General features: G+C 35.9%; 1 protein-coding gene across 1 annotated transcript in view; it reads left to right on the top strand.

The window, feature by feature from the left end:
* MALRD1 (MAM and LDL receptor class A domain containing 1) overlaps positions 1-21975 on the top strand; it is a 541690-nt gene that overhangs the window by 357214 nt on the left and 162501 nt on the right. The window contains exons 30-31 of the mRNA XM_074324842.1: positions 6446-6574; positions 13784-13945. Of these exons, the coding sequence (XP_074180943.1) occupies positions 6446-6574; positions 13784-13945 (291 nt within the window). The remainder of the gene's footprint in view (positions 1-6445; positions 6575-13783; positions 13946-21975) is intronic.

The following is a 21975-nucleotide window of genomic DNA, read 5'->3' on the forward strand; positions in this document are numbered from 1 at the left end:
TCTTGGGGTTCTTTTTAGATTTCACAAGATTATAACAGTTTTTAGATATTAAATTTATATTGAAAATTAGACTACAGAAGAATTAATAAAATCATATCATAAGATATGCTTTCCACTCATTAAAAACATAAAAATATTTTTGATAGTATATATTAATAATCTAAACTGAAATTTAAAGAAAACAATCTATCAGTCCCAGAATAAATAGAGGGGAATCAAAATGTAGATCATCAGTGGACTCTAACTTCCCAGTGGCCTGAAGGATTTGGGGACTGATTTTTAAATCCTATATGAGAAAAGGAGATATGCCCTCTTTGCATAAAACCTGGTTCTTTCCAGGGAAGTCTCTAAAAATTTGGTTGCTTGTAAAAAATGAAAAAGAAAGGCAAACGAAAAAAACAGGAACCACCAGCACAAACTCAAAACCCTAAATTTGTGCCACACCACATATAGGCTAAGAGATGATGTGAGAAGAACTCCAAAACAACAAATTAATATTAAAATTTTGAGAACCATTGAAACTAAGGTGCAGAAGCCACTGTAAATTTTTGTTGTTGGGACGGTATGCTGGTGGGAATTACCACACAGAAAACGGAAAGCATGGGGGGGAAAAAAAGAAAAAAAGGCAGGATACTAATTAAAAAAAAAAAAGATTAACTTTCAGAAATGAATACAATTGTACTTGAAAATAAATATCAATAGAAAGGTTAAACAAACAAAGTAGAGATATAACTGAAGAGTAAATCATCAAATAAATGTGATTTTACTCACCAGAATGCAAGGTAAAGAGAAACAAATATGGAACAGAGATTGAGACATTGAGGATAGAATGGATAAATCCAATACTTTTCTAATAGAAGTTCCAGAAGTAGAGAACAACGGCTTAAAGAAAGACACTATTTGAAGAGATAATATTGATCATTTTCCATAATTGAAAAGTGGCATGACTGTCGTGCGGGGAGGCCTGCAGGGTCTCTGGTCACGCTCCCCACATAACGCAGGATATGGTGAGGCCACAAAGGAACACCCACGGAACCATAGGTAGGGGAGTCATACCACTAGGGTCTCACTGGAGGCTGGGTTCACTGGATGTGCGACCTGCTGTCCGTTTTGTCTGCAACCCACCGACGACTCTCTTTCACTCTCCTCCACTCTCCTCGGCTCTCCTCTTCCGCTCTCCTCGGCCCTCTGTAGTTGCAGCAGTTATACCAGTGGCCAATTAGCTAACCGGCCACAGCCGACGGCCAATCAGCCACAGCCGACGGCCATTCACCACCCGAGCCAGCACCCTTCCACGCGAGGCCGAGAGCCTGTAAACTACTCTCTGGGGCTCTGTCCCCACAATGACTCTGTTATCATAGTATAGAGACACTGACATCCCAGTAGCAAGGAGCAGCCTAGTACCCAGATCTTTGTTGCTGGTAGCATTTGTCAGTAAAAGGAACCAGGGCTCCTTCAAGAAATGGCTGATGACTGATTCCAGGACTGGGTCAGGAAATATACAAGATGAGCCTGAGCAACTTGTAATACTAGAAAATAAGGTAGGATCAAAAAAAGAAATAATAAAAAAAGCCTACATTGATGGGCTATGTGAAAGGGATATAGGAACCAAATGAAAGACCTCCCCTTGGCCAAAGCGGGAACAATTTGAGCAATAAAATAAACACAGGAGTATTGTATTATGACACAAATTATTTTTTTAAATCCTTGAGTCCATACTCATATAAATAAATAACTGAATAGATAAGTAAATGGGAGAGAAAAGACAAATCTGCTGTGCATAAGAATTCCAAATAATTTATCTAGAGTCTCTGCCCTCAAGGTGGAGAGCATAGATCACCACCCAAGAGGTGTGGTTTGCACGTAGTCAATTTGTCCAAAAAATGTAGTATGGAAAGGGATAGGGAAAAGGTGACTTTACAGTGGAAAAACATACCAGGTGAACAGTCAACATGAAACGTGACAACTCATGTTAGTAATATGTACCCTTGTCACGGTGATGACATTACTAACTAAATAACATGATCTTCAAAGGCTGGGACTCTGCCCATTTTGTCTTTTCTGTCCTTCATGTGGTTAGTGTATTCTGCGTGATATCTGAACGTTCTTAAAAATGGGTGCCCCTGGGTAAGCTCTGTGAAATCTCGGTGCCTATTGAATATCATCACTTGAAGAACATGATAAAACAAGTTTTTTTCCACAAATGTAATTCTAGAATGATTCCATTAATATCTAGTTCTGTGTAATGAATGCTGTGTATAAAACTATTTAAATCCAAATAGAAATTTGTAGGGGCAAGGACATTTTTACTGTAAATTCTGTTTCAAAGCAGAATAAACCCAGTTTTCAATTGGTATCACTTTCAGGTTGGTGACAGTTTATTCAAATGCATAGTGAGTTATGCATTGATTGGATTAAATATTCATTTCTTATGGCTACATTATTTTGCAGGCCTTTTCTTCTTTCTAGGACTTTTCAATTTATCGTGCTTTAGTTTTAGGACGCCAGGTCTCTTTTAACCTTTTTTTTAATTGGCTAAAATAAATATTTAGTGATTTTCTTCAACTTTTATTATGAGCACCAATGTCCTTTCCACTCTTATATCATTAGCCATAGAATATGTGAGATTATCTTTCATTTCTTTTTTAAATATTTGTAAACATTATAATATTTAATATTTAATTAATAATTACTGAATAATACATAGGTAACATTGCTTTTCATTTTTAATGGGTGTGACATTTTTACATTTTTTTCATTAAAGTTTTTGGAGTGACAATGGTTAGTAAAGTTACATAGGTTTCAGGTGTACAATTCTGTAATGCATCATCTATATATCATATTGTGTATTCACCACCCACAGTCAGTTCTCTTTCCATCACTATGGATTTGACCCCTTTACCCTCGTCTACCATCCCTCTCCCCCCTTACCCTCTTGTTACCACTAAACTATTGCCTGAGTCTATGAGTTTTTGTTTCTTTATTTGTTTATCTTGCTTCATTATTGTTTTCAGTTTTATATCCCACATATCAGTGAAATCATAAGTGCTTTTTGCGACAACATGGATAGATCTTGAGATTATTATGCTAAGCTAAATAAGTCAGACAGAAAAAAAAATCTTTCATTTCTTGTATTTCCCGATTCTATCAAATCTATGGAGTTTATTATTTTGACTGAATGAAGAAATTGAAACTGGCTAAACATGTACAAGACATTCTCACCAAAATAGTCTAATTTTTATATTTACCATGCTGTTTTGTTAACAGTCTGACTGGCTATATCCTTGCCTTAAAGGTCTACTTTTCTTAGAAGTTTAGGCTTTTAAAAATATTTTCTTGTTACAACTCACATACCATAAAAATTACAGTAATTGCTTGCTTTACTGCAATTCAAAGTACTGCCTTGATTTCCTTTCATGACTTTGTTGTTCAGTTCTCTTAAGGAAATAAGCCTCATTTAGAGGTATAGTCTAGCTTAGTCATATTTTTAATAAACAACACTTCTGATAAGGTGCTAATATCCAAAACATACAAAGAACTCATACAACTCAACAACAAAAAAATACAAACAATCCAATTAAAAAATGGACAGAGGGCCTGAACAGACACTTCTCCTAAGAGTACATAAAAACAGCCAACAGACATGAAAAAATGCTCAACTTCACTAGCTATTAGAGAAATGCAAATCAAAACCACAATGAGATACCACCTCACACCTGTTAGAATGGCTATTATCAACAAGAAAAGTAATAACAAGTGTTGGAGCAATTGTGGAGAAAAAGGAACCATTGTACACTGTTGGTGGGAATATAAATGGGTAGAGCCACTATGGAAAACAGTATGCAGGTTTCTCAAAAAATCAAGACTAGAATTATCATATGACCCAGCAATCCCTCTTCTAGGTATCTACCCAAAATATCTGAAAACGTTTATCTGTGAAGATATATGTTCCCGTATGTTCATTGCAGCATTTTTCATGGTGACCAAGACATGGAAACAACCAAAGTGTCCTTCGATAAATTTGATAAAAAAGATGTGGTGCTTATATACAATGGACTATTAGCCATAAGAAAAGGTGAAATACTGTCATTTGCAACAACATGGATGGATCTTGAGAATATCATGCTAAGTGAAATAAGTTAGACAGAAAAGGTCAAGAACCATAGGACTTCATTCCTATGTGCGATATAAAACTGAAAGCAACAAACAAACAAGACCAACCAACCAACCAACAAATAAAAACTCAGAGACAGAACTAATAGTTTAATAGTGATCAGAAGGTAAGGGGGGAAGGGGAAAGGTAGAAGAAGGTAAAGGGGGTCAAATACATGGTGACAGAAGGAGAACTGACTCTGGGTGGTGAACAATGCAATATATGGATGATATATAATAGAATTGTACACTTGAAACCTATATAATTTTGCAAGCCAATGTCACCCCAATAAATTTAATAAAAATTATAAAAAACAAATTAAAAATAAATAAAAATCTAAAGAACCAATTGTTCAGATTATGAGTTTAGACATTTCCTCTTTGGAGTAATTATATGGCTCCACAGGCTATGGCACGGAAAAATAAAATAATCTCCAATGCATTGACTTGCATATTTACAATATGTAAATAATGTCTACATTTTCCTCTGGGTAACTGTAAATTCTGACTAATGTTAATTAACATATGTGGCAAACATTCTCAACTACTCAATGAACATGACCTTTAATTGTTCATCTTACTATGCCCATAATTGAAACATTTGCTGTTGTCTTAGAGGCTCTGTCTTCAGTCTTCATATTTCGACTGCATCTTACTGGTAAATTATTTCTGGAAATTATTCAGGTTTTAGTTATTGTGTTGTGGGAATAATTTGAAGTTAATGGAATGCACTTTTATCAAATCTGTAGAGTTTTGCTATTTTCTTTCATAGAAATATTGCTTAACCTTGAGTAACTTACTCCATCTCAGACACACCAGCCTGGACTTACAGTCTATGCATCAAAAAATTGCTGAGCTTTATTTAATTGCTGAACTGGGTAAAAATAGCTTTATACCTTTAATGCATATCACTTTGAAGCTGTGAAGTATTATCATTAGACGTTATATAAATTCAAATGATATTCAGATATGTGAACTCCTTGAAAAATTCTATGTTAACTCACTTTTCTAAGATCACTTTAGATGAAACCATTATGCCTTCAGTTATTATAACCAGCATTTATTAAGCACAAACTATGTTGTAGGTGTCATTTAGGCCCAAGAAAATACAGCAAAAACTCCTATTGCTGATGGACTTGGAGTCTGGAGGGACAGACAGATGTGTAAATAGCTCTTATATGAGGTGCTAAGCATTTAATACAGGAACAAAAGGGGTGTTAGGCGGTATGAAACAAGAAGTATCCAACCTGGGGCTTAGATGACAGAGAGGCAAGGTGGGTAGAGAGAGGAGTTGTTTCCTTGAGTCTTGAGACTGAGCAGATCACCAAGAGCACAGGAGGGAATGGCTAGCGCAGTTAAAGGAAGCAGCATATGTGAATGCAGGGAAAATGAAGTGCAAATGGAGTATTTGTGAAACCCTCAGTCACTGGGTATAGTTTACTGCAGGTAACTGAGAAGAGTTGCAGAAAATGAGAATAAAAAACAAAGCTGGGGGGGCCTGCCCCTGGCTCAGGCAGTTAGAGCTCTATGCTCCTAACTCCGAAAGCTGCCAGTTGGATTCCCACATGGGCCAATGGGCTCTCAAACACAAGGTTATCAGTTAAATTCCTTGAGTCCCGCAGGGATGGTGGGCTCCCCCCACCCCACGCAACTAAGATTGAACACGGCACCTTGTGCTGAGCTGCCGCTGAGCTCCCAGATGGCTCAGTCGGTTGGAGCGCATCCTCTCAGCCACAAAGTTGCCTGTTCAACTCCCGCAAAGGGTGGTGGGCTGCGCCCCCTGCAACTAGCAATGGCAACTGGACCTGGAGCTGAGCTGTGCCCTCCACAACTAAGACTGAAAGGACAACAACTTGAAGCTGAATGGCACCCTCCACAACTAAGATTAAAAGGACAACAACTTGACTTGGAAAAAAAAAAAGTCCTGGAAGTACACACTGTTCCCCAATAAAGTCCTGTTCCCCTCCCCCAATAAAATATATCTTTAAAAACACTAAGCTGGTACAAAAAAACAAAAGATTTGTAATGCCTTGATTAGAAGTTTGGGTTTGTGTGATAGACAATGGTGAGCCCTTGACTGATTAAAAGGTATTTTGAAAGTATAATCTATACAACTTGCTGAACAATGGCATTGGGACTGAGGTGGTGCGGTGTCTAGACATCTACCTTGGACAACTATTAAAATCACTAACTTACTTAATAGTATGGAATCTATAAAACGACAAAAAGGAGTATTCAAATTTAATGAAAATATTACAAAATAACACTTTTCTTTTGCTATTTTTTTTCCCAGTGGGAGAGACTTTTGAAACTTGTCCAGGAACTACTGATTTTTTGTGCCACAATAAGAAATGTATTGCATCGCACCTCGTCTGTGACTATAAAGCAGACTGCTCTGATAGGTCTGATGAAGCTCACTGTAGTAAGTATATGTGTCTGTTCTAATGCTTCCAGTTCAGCACAAGATTTGCACTTTATTAGTAGAGAAACACTGGCACTGATTACTGAGAAGCAATGTTGTTTTCATGTACTAGAGTAGATTTAGAATAGCCAAAACATTTTTTCCAGCTTCTCTATGCAAATATCCAGATGGCAGCCTCTCATCCTTTTTACATCCCCATACTAAAAACTGCAACATATCTATAGCAAATCATGTTGCAAAAATTTTCCATCACGTCATTGTATAGAACTGTGTGTGGAGCCAGAATTAAAATTGTCAGAAACTGAACTAACAGCCTACATTTCTTCATTAGTTTTCATTAGTATTTTCAGTCCTTCAAAAAAAAAAAAAAAAAAAAAAAAAAGAGGTTGATTTTATAGATGAGGCTACAAATTAGCACTTTGAGTAAATAATAGTTTAATGAATAATTTTATTAATTACATTTCCCTGGCAAAAGAAGACTAGAAGAGCCACATTGGATTTTGTACTCAAGCTTTCATTCAAGTGATTTTTTTAAAGTCATGTATAAAACCAAGTACATAATTTAAAAATATGAGCATGTGTCTAAACCAAATATATGTATTACTTACTGGTGAGCGGTCCTATGGAATCTTGATACCATATAGGCTACCTGTTGCAGTTAGCATTTGCCACATAACAAACTATCCAAAAGTTAGTGGCCTAAACAAGTTTCATTTTGCTTACAATTTTGTGGGTCAGTAATTCAGGAAAGAATCAGGTAGGAAATTTGTTTCTGACCCACGTGGTACAGACCGGTGTAACTGGAACTGAAGGATCACTTCCAAGATGTCTTCCTCCCCTCCATCTTTGGCACATTCATGTTCTTTGGACTCGCTATCTGACTCAACATAAAATCTCATCCTCCAGGGCAATCCACATGGCTTGGGCTTGCTATAACATGGCTGTCCCAGAATAGTCAGACATCTTGCAGGGACTGGCTTTTTAATCAAGTAACTGGTCCACAGCAAAGCATTCTAAGAGCCTCAGGAAAAATAGCAGAGTTCTTACAACTTAGCCTCAGAAGTTCTAGAATGTCACTCTTGGCTCGTCCTAATGGTCATGCAAATAACAAAGTCTAGCCTAGAGTCAAAGAGAGACAACAAACAGATGCCAGCTCTCGGTGGGAAAATGTCACACATGCACAGGGAAGAAGTCCCACACGAGTCATGTTTAAATTTTTATTTTTAGCTCAATATCATTTTCATTCCTCCGGATCTTATGGCAATGATGCTTCTGAAGTGTTCATTTTCTCTTTCTGTCATTTATTGTTTGATTGTTTTTTTAAATTGTGGCAACATATAGATAACATGAAGTTTATCATTTTAACCATTTTTAACCATACAGTTCAGTAGCATTAGGTTCGCTCACAGTGCTGTACAGGCAACACCACCATCCATCTCTAGAACATTTTTATCTTGAAAAATTGAAGTCTGTACCCATTAAACAATAACCCTTCATTATCCCACCCCCCAGCCCTTGATAACCACCATTCTACTTTCTGTTTCTATGCATTGGACAACTCTAGGTACCTTATATAAGTGCAATCACACAGTATTTGTCTTTTTGTGACTGGCTTATTTCACTTAGCATAATGTCCTCAACATTCATCCCATATTTTAATTTTAAATCAAAGTATAAAAGGAAGTGAAAATGATTGTCACTTTTTAAAACTATACTATGAATTCTACAGTATCATATTCTTAATTTTATAAAAATTATATATTTCCTTTATAACATAAGTATTCTCAAATGAAATTTGTAATATATTGAATAATATTTTCTACTGCTATTTCTAACTTCTTTTAAGTGCACAAAAAAATATATTTTTTGATACTGACTCTAAGAAATTTATTTCAATGGAGTTCTAAAACAGTGCTCTAAAACATTTGTGAAATCACCAGTTTCCCCTCAAGACATAACAAGTAGAGCATTTAATAATCATCAGGAAGACATTTACAAATTAGTCATATCCATAAAAGTTCTAAGGGAAAAAGAATTTGATTATGATGGCATTGACGTACATAATCCATTGGGGAAAGGACAGCTATCACATGCACACAGAAAAGCTATTACAGAGAGTAAAATGATTTTCCTCTTATGTAAATATGTACACATATTGAAAATATCGAAAAATTATGCTTTTCCAATTTACTCCCATTCTTAGTATGGGCTAGTAACAACTTTCTAAACATCAGATATATAAAAATGAATGAGAAATTGTCTTAGGCTTCAAAAAGTCACTTATTATTGTGGGGGGAAAATACTATGGAGAAAAATGTATTAAAATATATTGTTTTTTGTTTTTTAAAAACATTGTTAGTAAACGAAAAATTTCCTGGTTAATTTTAAAGTGTAACAAGTTCCATAAAGAATAAGGTTATCACAGTTTACTTGAAGAGTACATATGAAGAATGTGTGTGTGTGTGTGTGTGTGTGTGTGTGCATGTGTATACACATCTGTATATATAATATAGAAATACGCTTACAAACATTAGAAAGAGGTATTTGGTTTTTCAAATGTGATGCTACCCATGTTTTTTTTTTTTTTTTTGCTTCCCTTGTTTTTCCTCTCAGACAGCCTTACAAGATTTTTTTTCACAGCTGTTTGAGTTATTGATGTGAAAACACACACAGGCAGTTTTGATGTTCAGAAATTGAAGTCAATTACATACTTATATCTGGTAGTGTTACCCACAACTTTGATAGACAACTGCAAGAAGTAGTTGAATTTATTAAAATAGAAGTAATACATTGACAAATGAAATAGTCACTTTTTTTAAAAACCCCTTAATAGACTTTGTTCACATCCAAAGGAACACTACGCAGCACACAGAGATATACAGTAGTTCTGCAAATTGACTCCATTAACATTTCATATTGATGGTCTTTTCGATACATTCTCCAGTGTAAATCATCAGGGCTGGATTCCTGAAGCCAGATAATCTATTGTGGATAATGGAATCAAATACCTTTTCAAAATGACCTTTGTTAAAATACAAGGAAAGAATTGACCTTTTGGGTTATTAAACTGAAGTCTTCATTTTTACTTTGACTCTCACTTGTTGGGCAATTATTTTAATTCTCAAAGACTCACTTTCCTCATCTGTAGAGTAGATATAATAACATCAGCCCTATTGAGTGCTTTGAGAATGAAATAAAATAATGTAAAGAATATATTTGTTCAGTCTACTAGGATTAATAATGTTAGCTTCTTCCATATCATGTATTTTTATATTCACTTGAATTGTCAGTCATAGTAAATGTCTTATATGCATGCCCTTTATACTTATCAGAAAATAAATGCAGTTATTGCCTATGAGTAAATTTTTACTCTAGGTTATGGGCAACGATAAAATTGTCTTTCACATCTCTACCTCCTGTTGCAAAATGTATGATTTATAGTAAATGAGACTAAATTAAAAAGAAAACAGTTAAGTCAAAAATGTGCTCTCTTCTTTCACAGAAGGAAATAACCACCTGAAATATGTATTGCGTGTGCCTTGTGTTCTAGGCTAGAAATGCACAGCATGTGGGTGGATGCTTTCTCTCCTGCCTCTTACAGAGACAAGCATCCTTATTCACTTATGCCACTCTTTCCCACTGTACCAGATTCTTCAAAATTCTTCTCAATGTAGCACCTCAAGAAGCCATTTCACAATGAGGAAAAATTATGTAATATTCCTGTGTTAATGCATTATGGTATGGGAAAATAAGGTAGATATGTAGATGTGAGGAATTACAAATAATTAATTATGGAGCCATCTTTTAAAAATATATATTAGTTGATTAATATTTACACTGACTATACAACCATATGGCTGAATATTATACTACTGAGAAAATGCCAGTTGTTTAAAAGAGTGTTAGTAAGGTTTTGACTCCTTCAAGGGATTATGATAAAGATCACAACTTGAAAAACATTTTTTCTAAACAAAAGCCATTTTGAAAATATTGATACATATTCATCATTAAGAAATATTAGTCTTCATATCATCCATCATTCAGTAATTATGTATGGAACCACACATGGTATATATAATGCAGGTCACTAATAATACCTGACCACATGGAAAATGTTTATAGTAATTCAGTGGTAAACAATAATTAAGAAGACAATGCAAAATAAATAAATTATGGCTTTCCAAATTAATGGTAACAACTATAAGTTCTGTTTCGTGCCGTAAAACACACACACACACACACACACACACACACACACACATATGCTGTGAGAACTGGCATGATCTGGAAAGGGAGAGATAGTACATAAATTGGACATTCAAGGATGAGTATGATTTGCTAGTTGGAATGGAGAAGAGAAGGTATATATAATCATTAAGGTATTTGTAGCAGACATTCCAACTTTGACCAGTTTAGACAGCATGGTAGTCCCTGCTAACTGCCTTTTTGTTCTGTAAAAACAGAACTCCAATTTTATTTGGGGCAGAATTGTGACCAGCTACAAATACCATTGTCTCCAAACTTCCTTGGGCCACCAGTGGCCAATGAGATATCCACAGAAATTTGGGGAAGCTGTCGCTTTCAGAAAGAAAAAGCACCAGAATATTACAAAAATAAAAACAAAACTTTTCTCTTTGCATTTCTTTCAATGTCTTGAATATTTGTGACACTGGGAAGTACAGCAGTCATCTTGCAGCTATGAATAAGCATGAAGATGATAAGATGACAGAAAGGAGGCATGGAAAATGGGAGCTCCACAACTGTACAGTTGAACCACAATGCCAGCCTTAAACTGACAACTTTTTGACTTGAGATAAATTAATTCTGTCTGTTTAAGCTACTGTTATTTGGATTTTTATTTTCTTGGAATCAAATGTATTTTTAATGGATATGGACAATAAGAAAAATATATTCTCTCAAATCATATAAACTCAAAAGCAAGGGAACTCTAGTGTTGGTTAATTCAGTAACCTTTATCATCAAAAGTATAGAACTGTATGGACCCCTCCCTTCTGTATGCTCTGCCATCTTCAGATAACTAACTTTTTATATACTGAGCTCCTCCCCAAGTTCTCAAAGGGAGAATCCACAAATATTGGTTATAGATTGGATATGGAAATGAAAAATATAGAATCAAAGGTAACTCCAAAGTTTGAATCTTTAAAAAGAGAGAGAAGTTTCAGGCTACGAAATTAATCAATCAATAATTTCAAAGAGGTGAACCATTGGGAGGGGTGAATTATAAGTTTGTTTTAGGTCTGTTGGTTTTCAGGTTACAATTGTATGTTGCAAGTGGAATGTTCAACAAGCATTTGAAGATAAACACTTGCATTTCCTCATGGCTGCAGATTTGTGGGCCATCGACATAAAAGTGTGAAAGGCTGTGGGACAGAATGAGTGAAGATATAGAGTGAGAAATTTAAGCAAATAAATGTATGATTTTTTTTTTAAATCGAGAGGGTCCCCACGACTATGTCTGCAAATTATAAGAAAGGAATTAGTAGAAAATGTGAGATTGAAGGACATGGAAAAGTTGTATAACTTTGAAACTAATGAGGCTGTGGAATGCTAATAGCAGTATCGATAAGAATTTGAGCCCAAGCTGAAATTAGCCTTTGGAAAGAGAAAAGGAAAAGAGACATAATTTGAGGTACAAAGAAGGAACTATAAGAGAATTTATCCGGATTGTGTAGATATCCTTCGAGCTAAAGATAAAGCCATATGCTAAATAAACAAGGAGGGATATGAGTGATCACAGAGAATGGAAAAGGATGTAGAATAATTATTGTAGGGCCTATGTGTCAGGGAGTCAGTTATGTAGAAATAACACAGTGCAGAACCTGTATGTTACATTGTTCTAAAAACATATTATGGCTATTTTGTATGTACATTGGAAGACTCTGCATGTTTGCAGTTGTATTAGCTAAACACATGAAGGACTCAATTTCTCACTTTTATCCATATTGTTTGCATAATAGAAACCTATCTAAATCATGTAATCTGGTGTGACAAGCATAAGAAAGGATATACAGAGCCCATACATATGCATACAAAAATCAATAGATTATAAGTCACGTGGAATGAATGAAAGAAAGGTACATAATTAAAAATGATTTTATTCTGGGAGATAAGATACAATCATGCCTGAAAAGTGAAATGCTGATATTTTATGAAAATACTCTCAGAGATCCAGAAAGTTTTCTATAAAAATGTTAAAGCTTTATTTGCTATATGTTTGGCATCCATTTTTGCAGCAAATTTTCCTTCCGATGAAGTTTCTATATACTAATGTGTTTTATGTTAAGAAAAAGTTATGCACGAGAAACCACCTAGAGAAGAAATGGTAAAAATAATGCAAATTTCATCTTTCTAAAAAGAAAAGAAAAGTCAACGACAATCTCAGTTGATTCACACTGATTCAGTCACCCAATAATTCATTCAGTCTGTACAACACAGTCAGTTTTTACAGTGAATGCTCAAAAATAATAACTGCTGTGCAAAAAAAAAAAAAAATTAAAGAAAGAAAAATGAAAGCAGATATCTGGGAGTTATGATAGCACTTTTCACAGATAACTAGGTAGGAGACTCAGTTATTATCCTGTAATTTTTCTTATTGTGAATAACTTAATTTTAATGAGTTATCAATCACCACTTTTGGAAGAGAATTTCTTTCCTTATTTGGTGACTAGCTCTGAAAGTTTGTAAGTAGGTGATTGGTATGGTATGCCGAAAGCATTTGTGTCCTATACAGTTTACTATCTCTTGAGGGCACCTTTCCTTTAGTAAATGATTTTACCTCTGTAATGGTCCATGCTGTTCAAACAGCAGAGTAAGCAGAGGGACTGAATTAAATATCCAGGCAACTGCAGCTGTTGATTTAGTTGACTTGAGTTATCTGTATTATCCTAATGTTATGTTCATTGTTTATGGGTAGACACAGTTTTATCTATCATTTATGAATGTTATTAGTAAATCAATATAACTCTTAATGGATAAATGACAATATTCATGCACTGCTTCTAGACCCTGTGATTTAAAAAAAAAAAAAAAAAAAGCTACATTGTACAACTGATGTTATCAATGAGTATAAATGTTCTGGTTCTATAAATTTATAAAGAACTAGAATATACACATACTAATTTAAAATCATCACAAATGTAGTGTGATATGCATTTCCAGAACATTCCATTAATATTTTTGTTTCCTTAGGCCAGTATACTAGCACAATGGGAAGCTGCAATTTTGAAACATCTTCAGGAAACTGGACCACAGCCTGCGGGCTTACTCAAGACTCTGAAGATGACTTGGATTGGGCCATTGGCAACAGAATTCCTGTGGAAGCATGGCGTGCAGACTCCGATCACACACCAGGTAAATCTAGTGAAGATACACGGGTGACGTTATCCATTCCTGGAAACCTGCTTTAACTATCTGAGTGAGTGTCAGAGTGCATCGTTATGTCTGTGGGGAGTACAGCGCAATAGGTTTTATGAAAAGAGAGTCCCTTCTATTTAACCCCTGAATCGTTGAATAGACCCAAAACTGACATTGCAACAAGGAAATCCATGACTCATGTTTTAGGAGACTCACAGACGTTATTACCTCTAACCTAAATGTGTTCTTAAAGCCACCAATTGGAGCAGGGGCAAGTAGGAGGCATTCAGATTAATGCAGGCAATAGACAAAGGTATAAAATTAACAATGATAAGAGTTTTCATGAGGCCACAATGGCCAGTAGCTGGCCACCAGTTTTATTCCAGTTCCTCGGAAGTGCAGATGTGGACATGTGAAAGGTAGGTGGTGATGGAAGGAATGAGCAGCTATCCACAAAGTCTTGGTGAGTCTTGCTTCCTGCACTGTGATTTGAGATGAATGCAATCATTAATGGTTTTACAGTTAATGAAGTCAGAGTATAAGTAGGCTCGTAATCTTATTTACTTTGACCCTGAAGTCTTGCCTATTCAGCACTTACCTTACGAATCAACTTTTCCTAAGGATGAAAAATAACTTGTTTTAGAGATAACTTTTCCTGGGGTTCAAATTTTTCTAACTATTCTTAGGAATAAAAAATAACCTAAGATATTTGTGATGGTTAAATATATGTGTGAACTTGGAGGAGGGTTTTGGATGAGGTGAATATTTAAACGAGTTAACTCTGAGCAGATTGCTCTCCATAATGTGGGAGGGCCTCATGCAATCAGTTGATGGCCTGAATAGACCAAACAGACTGGCTGCCCAAGGAAGAGGTAATTCTCAAACAGATGGCCTTGACTTTATCTGCACCAATGATTCTTCTGGTTCTCCAACCTGCTGGCCCACACTGCAGGTTTGGGGTTTGCCAGTTTCCATAATCACATGAGTCAATTACGTGTAATAAATATCTTTCCATATTTATATATATATCCTGTTAGTTCTGCATTTCTGGAGAATCCTAACTAAAAATGTTATTCAAAATAATGGGAGCCTAGGCACAATGAAAAAGAGCAATATTATATGGAATTAAAATAACTTTCCATAGGAAAAGTATATGAGATTGATACTACCATTTTATTAGTAACACTAATGAAAAGAGAAATTATATATATGTATATATGTATGTATATATGTGTGTGTGTGTGTGTGTGTATATATATATATATATATATATATATGTATATGAATAAATATATCAGGCAGATTGAAAATGTCATGATGTTCAATTACAGCATGGGTGTTCACTCTTATTTTGAAGTTTTTCCTTAATTCATCTTCAAGCTGAATATTCTTTTTGACCTGCCAAGTTGTATCTCCTCTTCCTTTGACCAAGTTTTTTTTTTATTAAAATACTTGAAGTTATTATACACCAGGTTATAGGTTAATAGAACAGAATAGAAAATCAAGACACTGAGATCAGTAATTAGGAGAATTTAGTATATAACAAAGGTTAATTCAGTGGGAAGAGATGTATTCTTTAATATTGTGCTTGTATATTTAGTTATCCACCTGCAAAGAAATTAAATTAAACCCATTTTTCTTCTGTATATTTCATATACAGAAATGTATTCCAGATACATTAAAGACTTAATTGTAACGAATAATTATAAAATTTTTGCAAGAAAACAGAGGGTAAACTATATGTAATTTAAAGGCAGAATTTAACTTCCAAAAGTCTAGAAGCTACAAAAGAAATGATGTACATATTTGATTATGTAAAATTGTAACTGTGGTCTAAAATTCCATAAAAAAAATCAACAGGCAAATAATAGTTTAGAAAAAAAAGGTGTTTTTTTTTACAGATTATAGATGATAGATAGATAACTCTTACAAACTTACTAGAAATGACAATTTTAACAACCAGAAAAGATTTACAAAACCAATTCACAGATGATCAAATTCAAATAATCAACAAATATATCCAATGAAACTCCAGTTCACAAGTCATCAGAAAAATTCAAACTAAAATAATGAAAAGATGGAAAAAGATTTTCAAAAACCACCTATAGATGGCTGAGATATGGAGGTGGGGGAGCACGAGGAGGATACTCATACATGGTTATGGGAAATTTTCCATTTTGGAAAGCATTCTGGATATAGAGAAATTTAAAAAAAAAATGTACATATATGTGTATAGGATATTTATTTTAGCATTATATAGTTTTAAAAAATGGGAAATGAAATGAATGCACATTATTCAAACAATCATTTATTTTTTTCCTTTGTTGCTTTATTGGTTTATTGAATGCCAGGCACCTTTTGAGGTCCTGGGAATGCATTAGTGAATAATACAGACAAAAATCACTGCCACACTGGAGTTCACATCCTACAAGGAAGGAAAAGATAATGAACAAACATAGTATGTAAATAAATTATATGGACTGTTGGAAGCTGTGGGGAAAGAAAGAATGGAGTAACTAGGATTGGGATGGCCAAAGGATCTGTGTGTGCTTTGGAGTTGCGGAAAGGTTACAATTTAAATAGGTTGATCAAAATAGGCTTCATAGAGAAAATATAGTTTGGTAAAAGGCTTGAAAGAAGTGAGAGAGTGAGCCATGTGGATACCTAAGGCAAGAGTGCTCCAGCCAGAGTGCTAGCCAGTGCCAAATGCCCTGAGATCAGTGTATGCCTGATGGGTGTCTCAACCTGGGCACTAGATAGGTTTGGGATAATCATATTAATTGTTGTAGAGCTGTGCTCTGCACTGTAGGATGTTTGGCAATATCCATGATCTCTACCCACAAGATGCCAGTAGCACTTCTCTCCCTAGTCTTGACAACTAAAATATCTTTAAAATTTTCCAGTTATTCCCTGGGAGCCAAAATCAAACCCCATTTTCCCCATGCCTAGAGGTAGAGCCTGGAGGCCAATGTAATTTTTAAAAAATCCATAGCATGCAATATCACACAGCAACTAAAAAAAGAGAGTTTGGTGCCTTACAGTTGATGTGTAGCAATTTCCAAAGGATACTGTGAAAGGAGTAAAGCAATATGCTAAATGGTTATGTACTGTGATCCAAATTTTCTAAAGCAAAGAATGACTAACACCCCCTTATTTATGCCTGTGAATAAGTATGTATGCAGACATTTCTATGGATAACTATATGAGCATGGAGAAAAGTATGACAAAGGATACATACTTATTTATTAACATGGATTACTACTTGGATAGGTAATAGGGTTGCAGTAAAGGAGAGTGGGAATAAATCCAAAAAGAAGAAGAAAATAAATAAGTAAAAACAGGAATTGCACCTCAAAAGAAAATCCAATATTTACGAGTATGATGATAGAATGTTTACGTGTTTGTAGAATTGTGGTGGATATTTTTAAGTTTTACCACTTAAAAAAACTTGACCTATTGCTTTTCAGTCGTTAATATTTATTTTTTCTTCAACACTTCTTTTCCTCAATTTTGCATTTCTAAGGATTACATCTTTCTCTACAAATTTAAAGATATAAATAAGCAAAAAAAGAAAATTTTCTCTAGTAATCCCGGTAGTAAACCTTCTATAAGCTTTGTGTTTAGTGAAGTATAGTGTGAATAAGTTTATATGTTATAGAATATTTTTACCAATATAGTTTTAGTTATAACATAGACTTCTACATTAGGATATTTCAAAATTATCTAATATTAAACTCAAATTATTTTCTAACACTTTCACTATAATAGATATCAATAATGAATATACATTTTTCATCCTAAGGATAAATATATGTTTCTTTACTTTGAGAATTATGAGAAATAAGCCAATGTTTACTTTTGCTACTAAAATCCAGACAATAACATGTAGATACAAATGCCTATGATTTATTTATTTTTATTTATTTATTTTTAATTATAGTTGACATTAAGTATTGTATTAGTTTCAGGTGTACAACATAGTGATTACACATTTATATACCTTATGAAGTGATCACCCGGATAAGTCTAGTATCTCCTGACATCATGCATAGCTATTACAATATCATTGACTATATTCCCTATGCTGTACTTTACATCCCTGTGACTATTTTGTAACTGCCAATTTGTACTTCTTTATCCCTTCACCTTTTTCACCCAGACCCCCAGACCCTCTCCCATCTGGCAACTATGAGTTTGTTCTCTCTACCTATGAGTTTGTTTTTGTTTTGTTTGTTCATTTATTTGTGAGTTCTTAAATAACATTTGCAGTGCCTTTTTTTTTTCTTAAGACAGAATTTTAAAACTACACATCAGATCTACTGGTATAATGTTACTAATGGTACAAAAGCATTGTAGGTTCAATTTAGGAAAAGATGAAAGTATAATCAAAGGACATGAGAAGATTCCATGCATTTTTCAAAAAGCCAAACATAAGTGATCAGTTGATAGCTTTTTCTTAACATTAAATCTTATTTTATATTAATTTTAGGTGTACAGCATAGTGGTGAAACATATATATAATTTAAGAAGTGATCCCCCGGACTAGTACCCACCTGGCACTGTACATAGTTATTACCATATTATCGACTATATTCCCTATGCTTTACTTTACTTTCCATGACTATTTTGTAATTATCAATTTGTGTGTTTTAATTATTCACCTGTTTTACCCTTCCACCCAACCCCCTCCCATCTATCACCCCAACAAATCTAGTACCCACCTAACACTATACATAGTTATTACAATATTATTGACTATTTTTGTTGTGCTTACCCTACATCCCCTGACTACTGTGTAACAACCAATTTGTACTTCTTAATCCTGTCCCCTTCTTTCACCCACCCTCAAACCTGCTTCGACCTGGCAATCATAAAAATGTATCTATGAGTTTGTTTTTGTCTTGTTTGTTAATTGTGTTCTTAGATTGCACATATAAGTGAAATGACTTTGCATCCGTCTTTTACTATCTGACATGCTCCACTCAGCACAATGCCCTCCAGGTCCATCCATGCCACCACAGATGGCAAGAACCCATTCCCTTCCCTGGCTGAGCAATATTCCATTGTATATACGTACCACCTCCTCTTTATCCATTCTTCCATGAGAGACACTTAAGCTGCCTCCTTATCTTGGCCATTGTAAACAATGCTTCAGTGAACATATGGATGCACATGTCCCCTTGAAGAAATGTTTTAGATTGCTTCAAATAAATACCCTAACGTGGGATAACTGGGTCTTTCATTGTCTCTTCTTATAGCCTTTGTTTTAAAGTCTTTTTTTATCTGGTATAAATATTGCTACTCCAGCTTTTTTTGTTTGTTTGTTTTTTTAATTTACATTTTCATGAAATAACTTATCCCATTCCTTTACTTTCTGTCTGTGTGTGCCTTTCAATCTGAGTGAGTCTCTTGTAGGCAGCATATGTAAGGGTTTTGTTTTCTTATCCATTCATCCCTCCTATGTCTTTTCATTGGAACATTTAATCTATTTATATTGAAAGTAATTGTTGATAGATATGTAGCTACTGCCATTTTATTATTCATAACTGTGATCCTTTTTTCCCCCATTTTAAAGAAGTCCCTCTAAGATTCCTGCCAATACTGGTTTGATGGTGATGAACTCCTTTAGCTTTTTCTTGTCTGGGAAACTCTTTATCTGTCCTTCAGTTTAAAATGATAGCCTAGGTGGGTAGCATAGTCTTGGTTGTAGGTCCTTGGTTTTCTTTGCATTGAATATTTCCTGCCAATCCCTTCTAGTCTTCAAAGTTTCTGTTGAGAAATCACCTGCTAGTCTTATGGGAGCTCCTTTATAAGTTACTAGTTGCCTCTCTTGCTGCTTTTAGGATTCTCTCTTTGTCTGTAATGTTTGCCATTTTAATTATAATGTTGTCTTGTTATGGGTCTATTTGGGTTCATCTTTTTGGGGACTCTCTACAATTTCTGGACTTGTATGTCTATTTCCTTTGCCAGGTTAGGAAATTTTTAGTCATTATTTCTTTAAATAGGTTCTCCTATGTCACTTGCTTTCTCCCTTCTCCTTCTGGTACCCTATGATGCTAATGCTGTTACTCTTGATAATGTCCCAGAGGTCTCTTAAACTATCCTTTTTTTTTTTTTTTTTTTTTTTTGGGGGGGGGGATTCTTTTTTTGTTTGTTTTTGCTGTTCCAATTAAGTGTTTCCTGCTACATTGTCTTCCAAATCATTGATTCAGTCCTCTGCTTCATCTAGTCTGCTCGTGATTCCTTGTGGTTCATTCTTCATTTCAGTTACTGTATTCTTTATTTCTGACTGGTTCATTTTTATGGCTTCTATGTCCTTTTTTATTCTTGCAATCTCTGTTGAAGTTCTTACTAAGTTCCTTGAGCATTCTTATAACAATTGTTTTGAACTCTGTCTCTGGTAAGTTGCTTGCCTCCATTTTATTTAGTTCTTCTTCTGAAAGTTTCCCCTGTTCTTTCATTTGGGAGGCATTTCTTTGTTTCCTCATTTTGGCTGCCTCGCTGTGTTTCTTTCTATGTATTAGGTAGATCTGCTATGTCTTTCAGTCTTGGCCAGGTAGCCTTATGTAGTAGATGTCCAGTAGGGCCTAATGGTAGAGTCTCCCTGGTCACCTGAGGCAGGTGCTCCAGTAATGTCTCTTGTGAGGATTGTGTGTGCCCTCCTGTTATAGTTGAGCCTTGATTGCTATTGGTATGTCATTGGGTGGGATTGACCCTCAGGCTGACTGACTGTGAGATTTGCCCATATTCACAGCTTATGGGCTACTGTGCAGAGAGCTTTCCCCTTGGAGCAGGATTTGCCCCAGTAGGCTCTGGTACTTGTTGAGACTGCCCTTTGTGTGTGCTGCTTATGGGGCTAATTGGGTGGTGCTCTGCTGTGGCCTGAAGCAAAAATCCAAGTATGTTGGTTCTGGGGCCTTTTGGGAGGGCTCTGGTGCAGACCCACATCACTCATTGCCTGTGACCAGCTGGGGAGTACATGGTAGGAGCTACAAAGTGATCCATGGTTGGTCACTGCCTGTGTAGTACCTGGAGGCATGTGGGAGAGGGCATGCTGCAACCTGAGAATGTCTGCCACCAGTACCAGGCCTGGGGTAACTCCATAAAAAGCCAGGATACCCTGAGGCCTGCTGCCACCTGCCCACTCCCTTAAGGTTCAGCCACTGATAAAGCCTCCTGCAGTATGCAAGTTGGGTGAAGCAGGGTCCCAGGGAGTCACAAGAGTGGGAAGAGTTTTGATCACTAGGTTAATGTAGACTCTGGTTTGCTGCCACTGCTGAGCCTGGAGCAACTGAACAAAAGTCTCAGAGCACACCAAAGCCAGTAGCCACCGGCTGAGGCCCATGGACTCTGATAGTTTTCCAAGAAAGAGTGCAATACGGGAGGGGCTGTTTGCTCATGGAGAAAGTGCCTCTGGCAGTGCATAAGTTGGGTGGGGTGGGGGGGCAGGCTGAGTCAGCAGGGTGGACCTTCAGAGCTCACCAGACCAATCAGATTCAGACTTGGCCTGTGGGGGGGCGGGCTCAACACAGGAAAGATGGCATCTGCCTACCAGTTGCACAAGAGGAGGACTCCTCATGGGCAAAATACCAACTGTCTACCAGTTCTCCCCCTGCAGTCACACACCTCAGTTGCCCTAGATATGTCTCCAAGGCCCCCCAAGTCATTGTCCCTCATTGGAGCCCAAGGTGAGTGTTTGAGAGTGAATGAGTCTGTATACAGGCTGCTTAAGAGGATGCCTGGATTTCTCATAGCCTTCCATTCCACCCGAATATTCGGAATCCCCACTGTTTTTCACAGCCAGATGCTGTGGGGCTCCTCTTTCTGGCACCAGTACTCCATGCTGTGGAGCCTGATGTGGGGTTCCTTGCTCCTCTGGGGAGAACCTCCACAGCTGAGATATCTCTTCTGATTCTCAACCACCACAGGGAGGTTTGGGGCCCATTCTGTGTCTCTGCCCCTCCTACCAGTCTCAACATGGCTTCTTCTTTATATTTTCAGTTATAGGACTTCTGTTTGGCTAGACT

The sequence above is a fragment of the Rhinolophus sinicus genome, linkage group LG02, assembly GCF_036562045.2.
Source record: "Rhinolophus sinicus isolate RSC01 linkage group LG02, ASM3656204v1, whole genome shotgun sequence".
NCBI classification, from domain to species: Eukaryota; Metazoa; Chordata; class Mammalia; order Chiroptera; family Rhinolophidae; genus Rhinolophus; species Rhinolophus sinicus.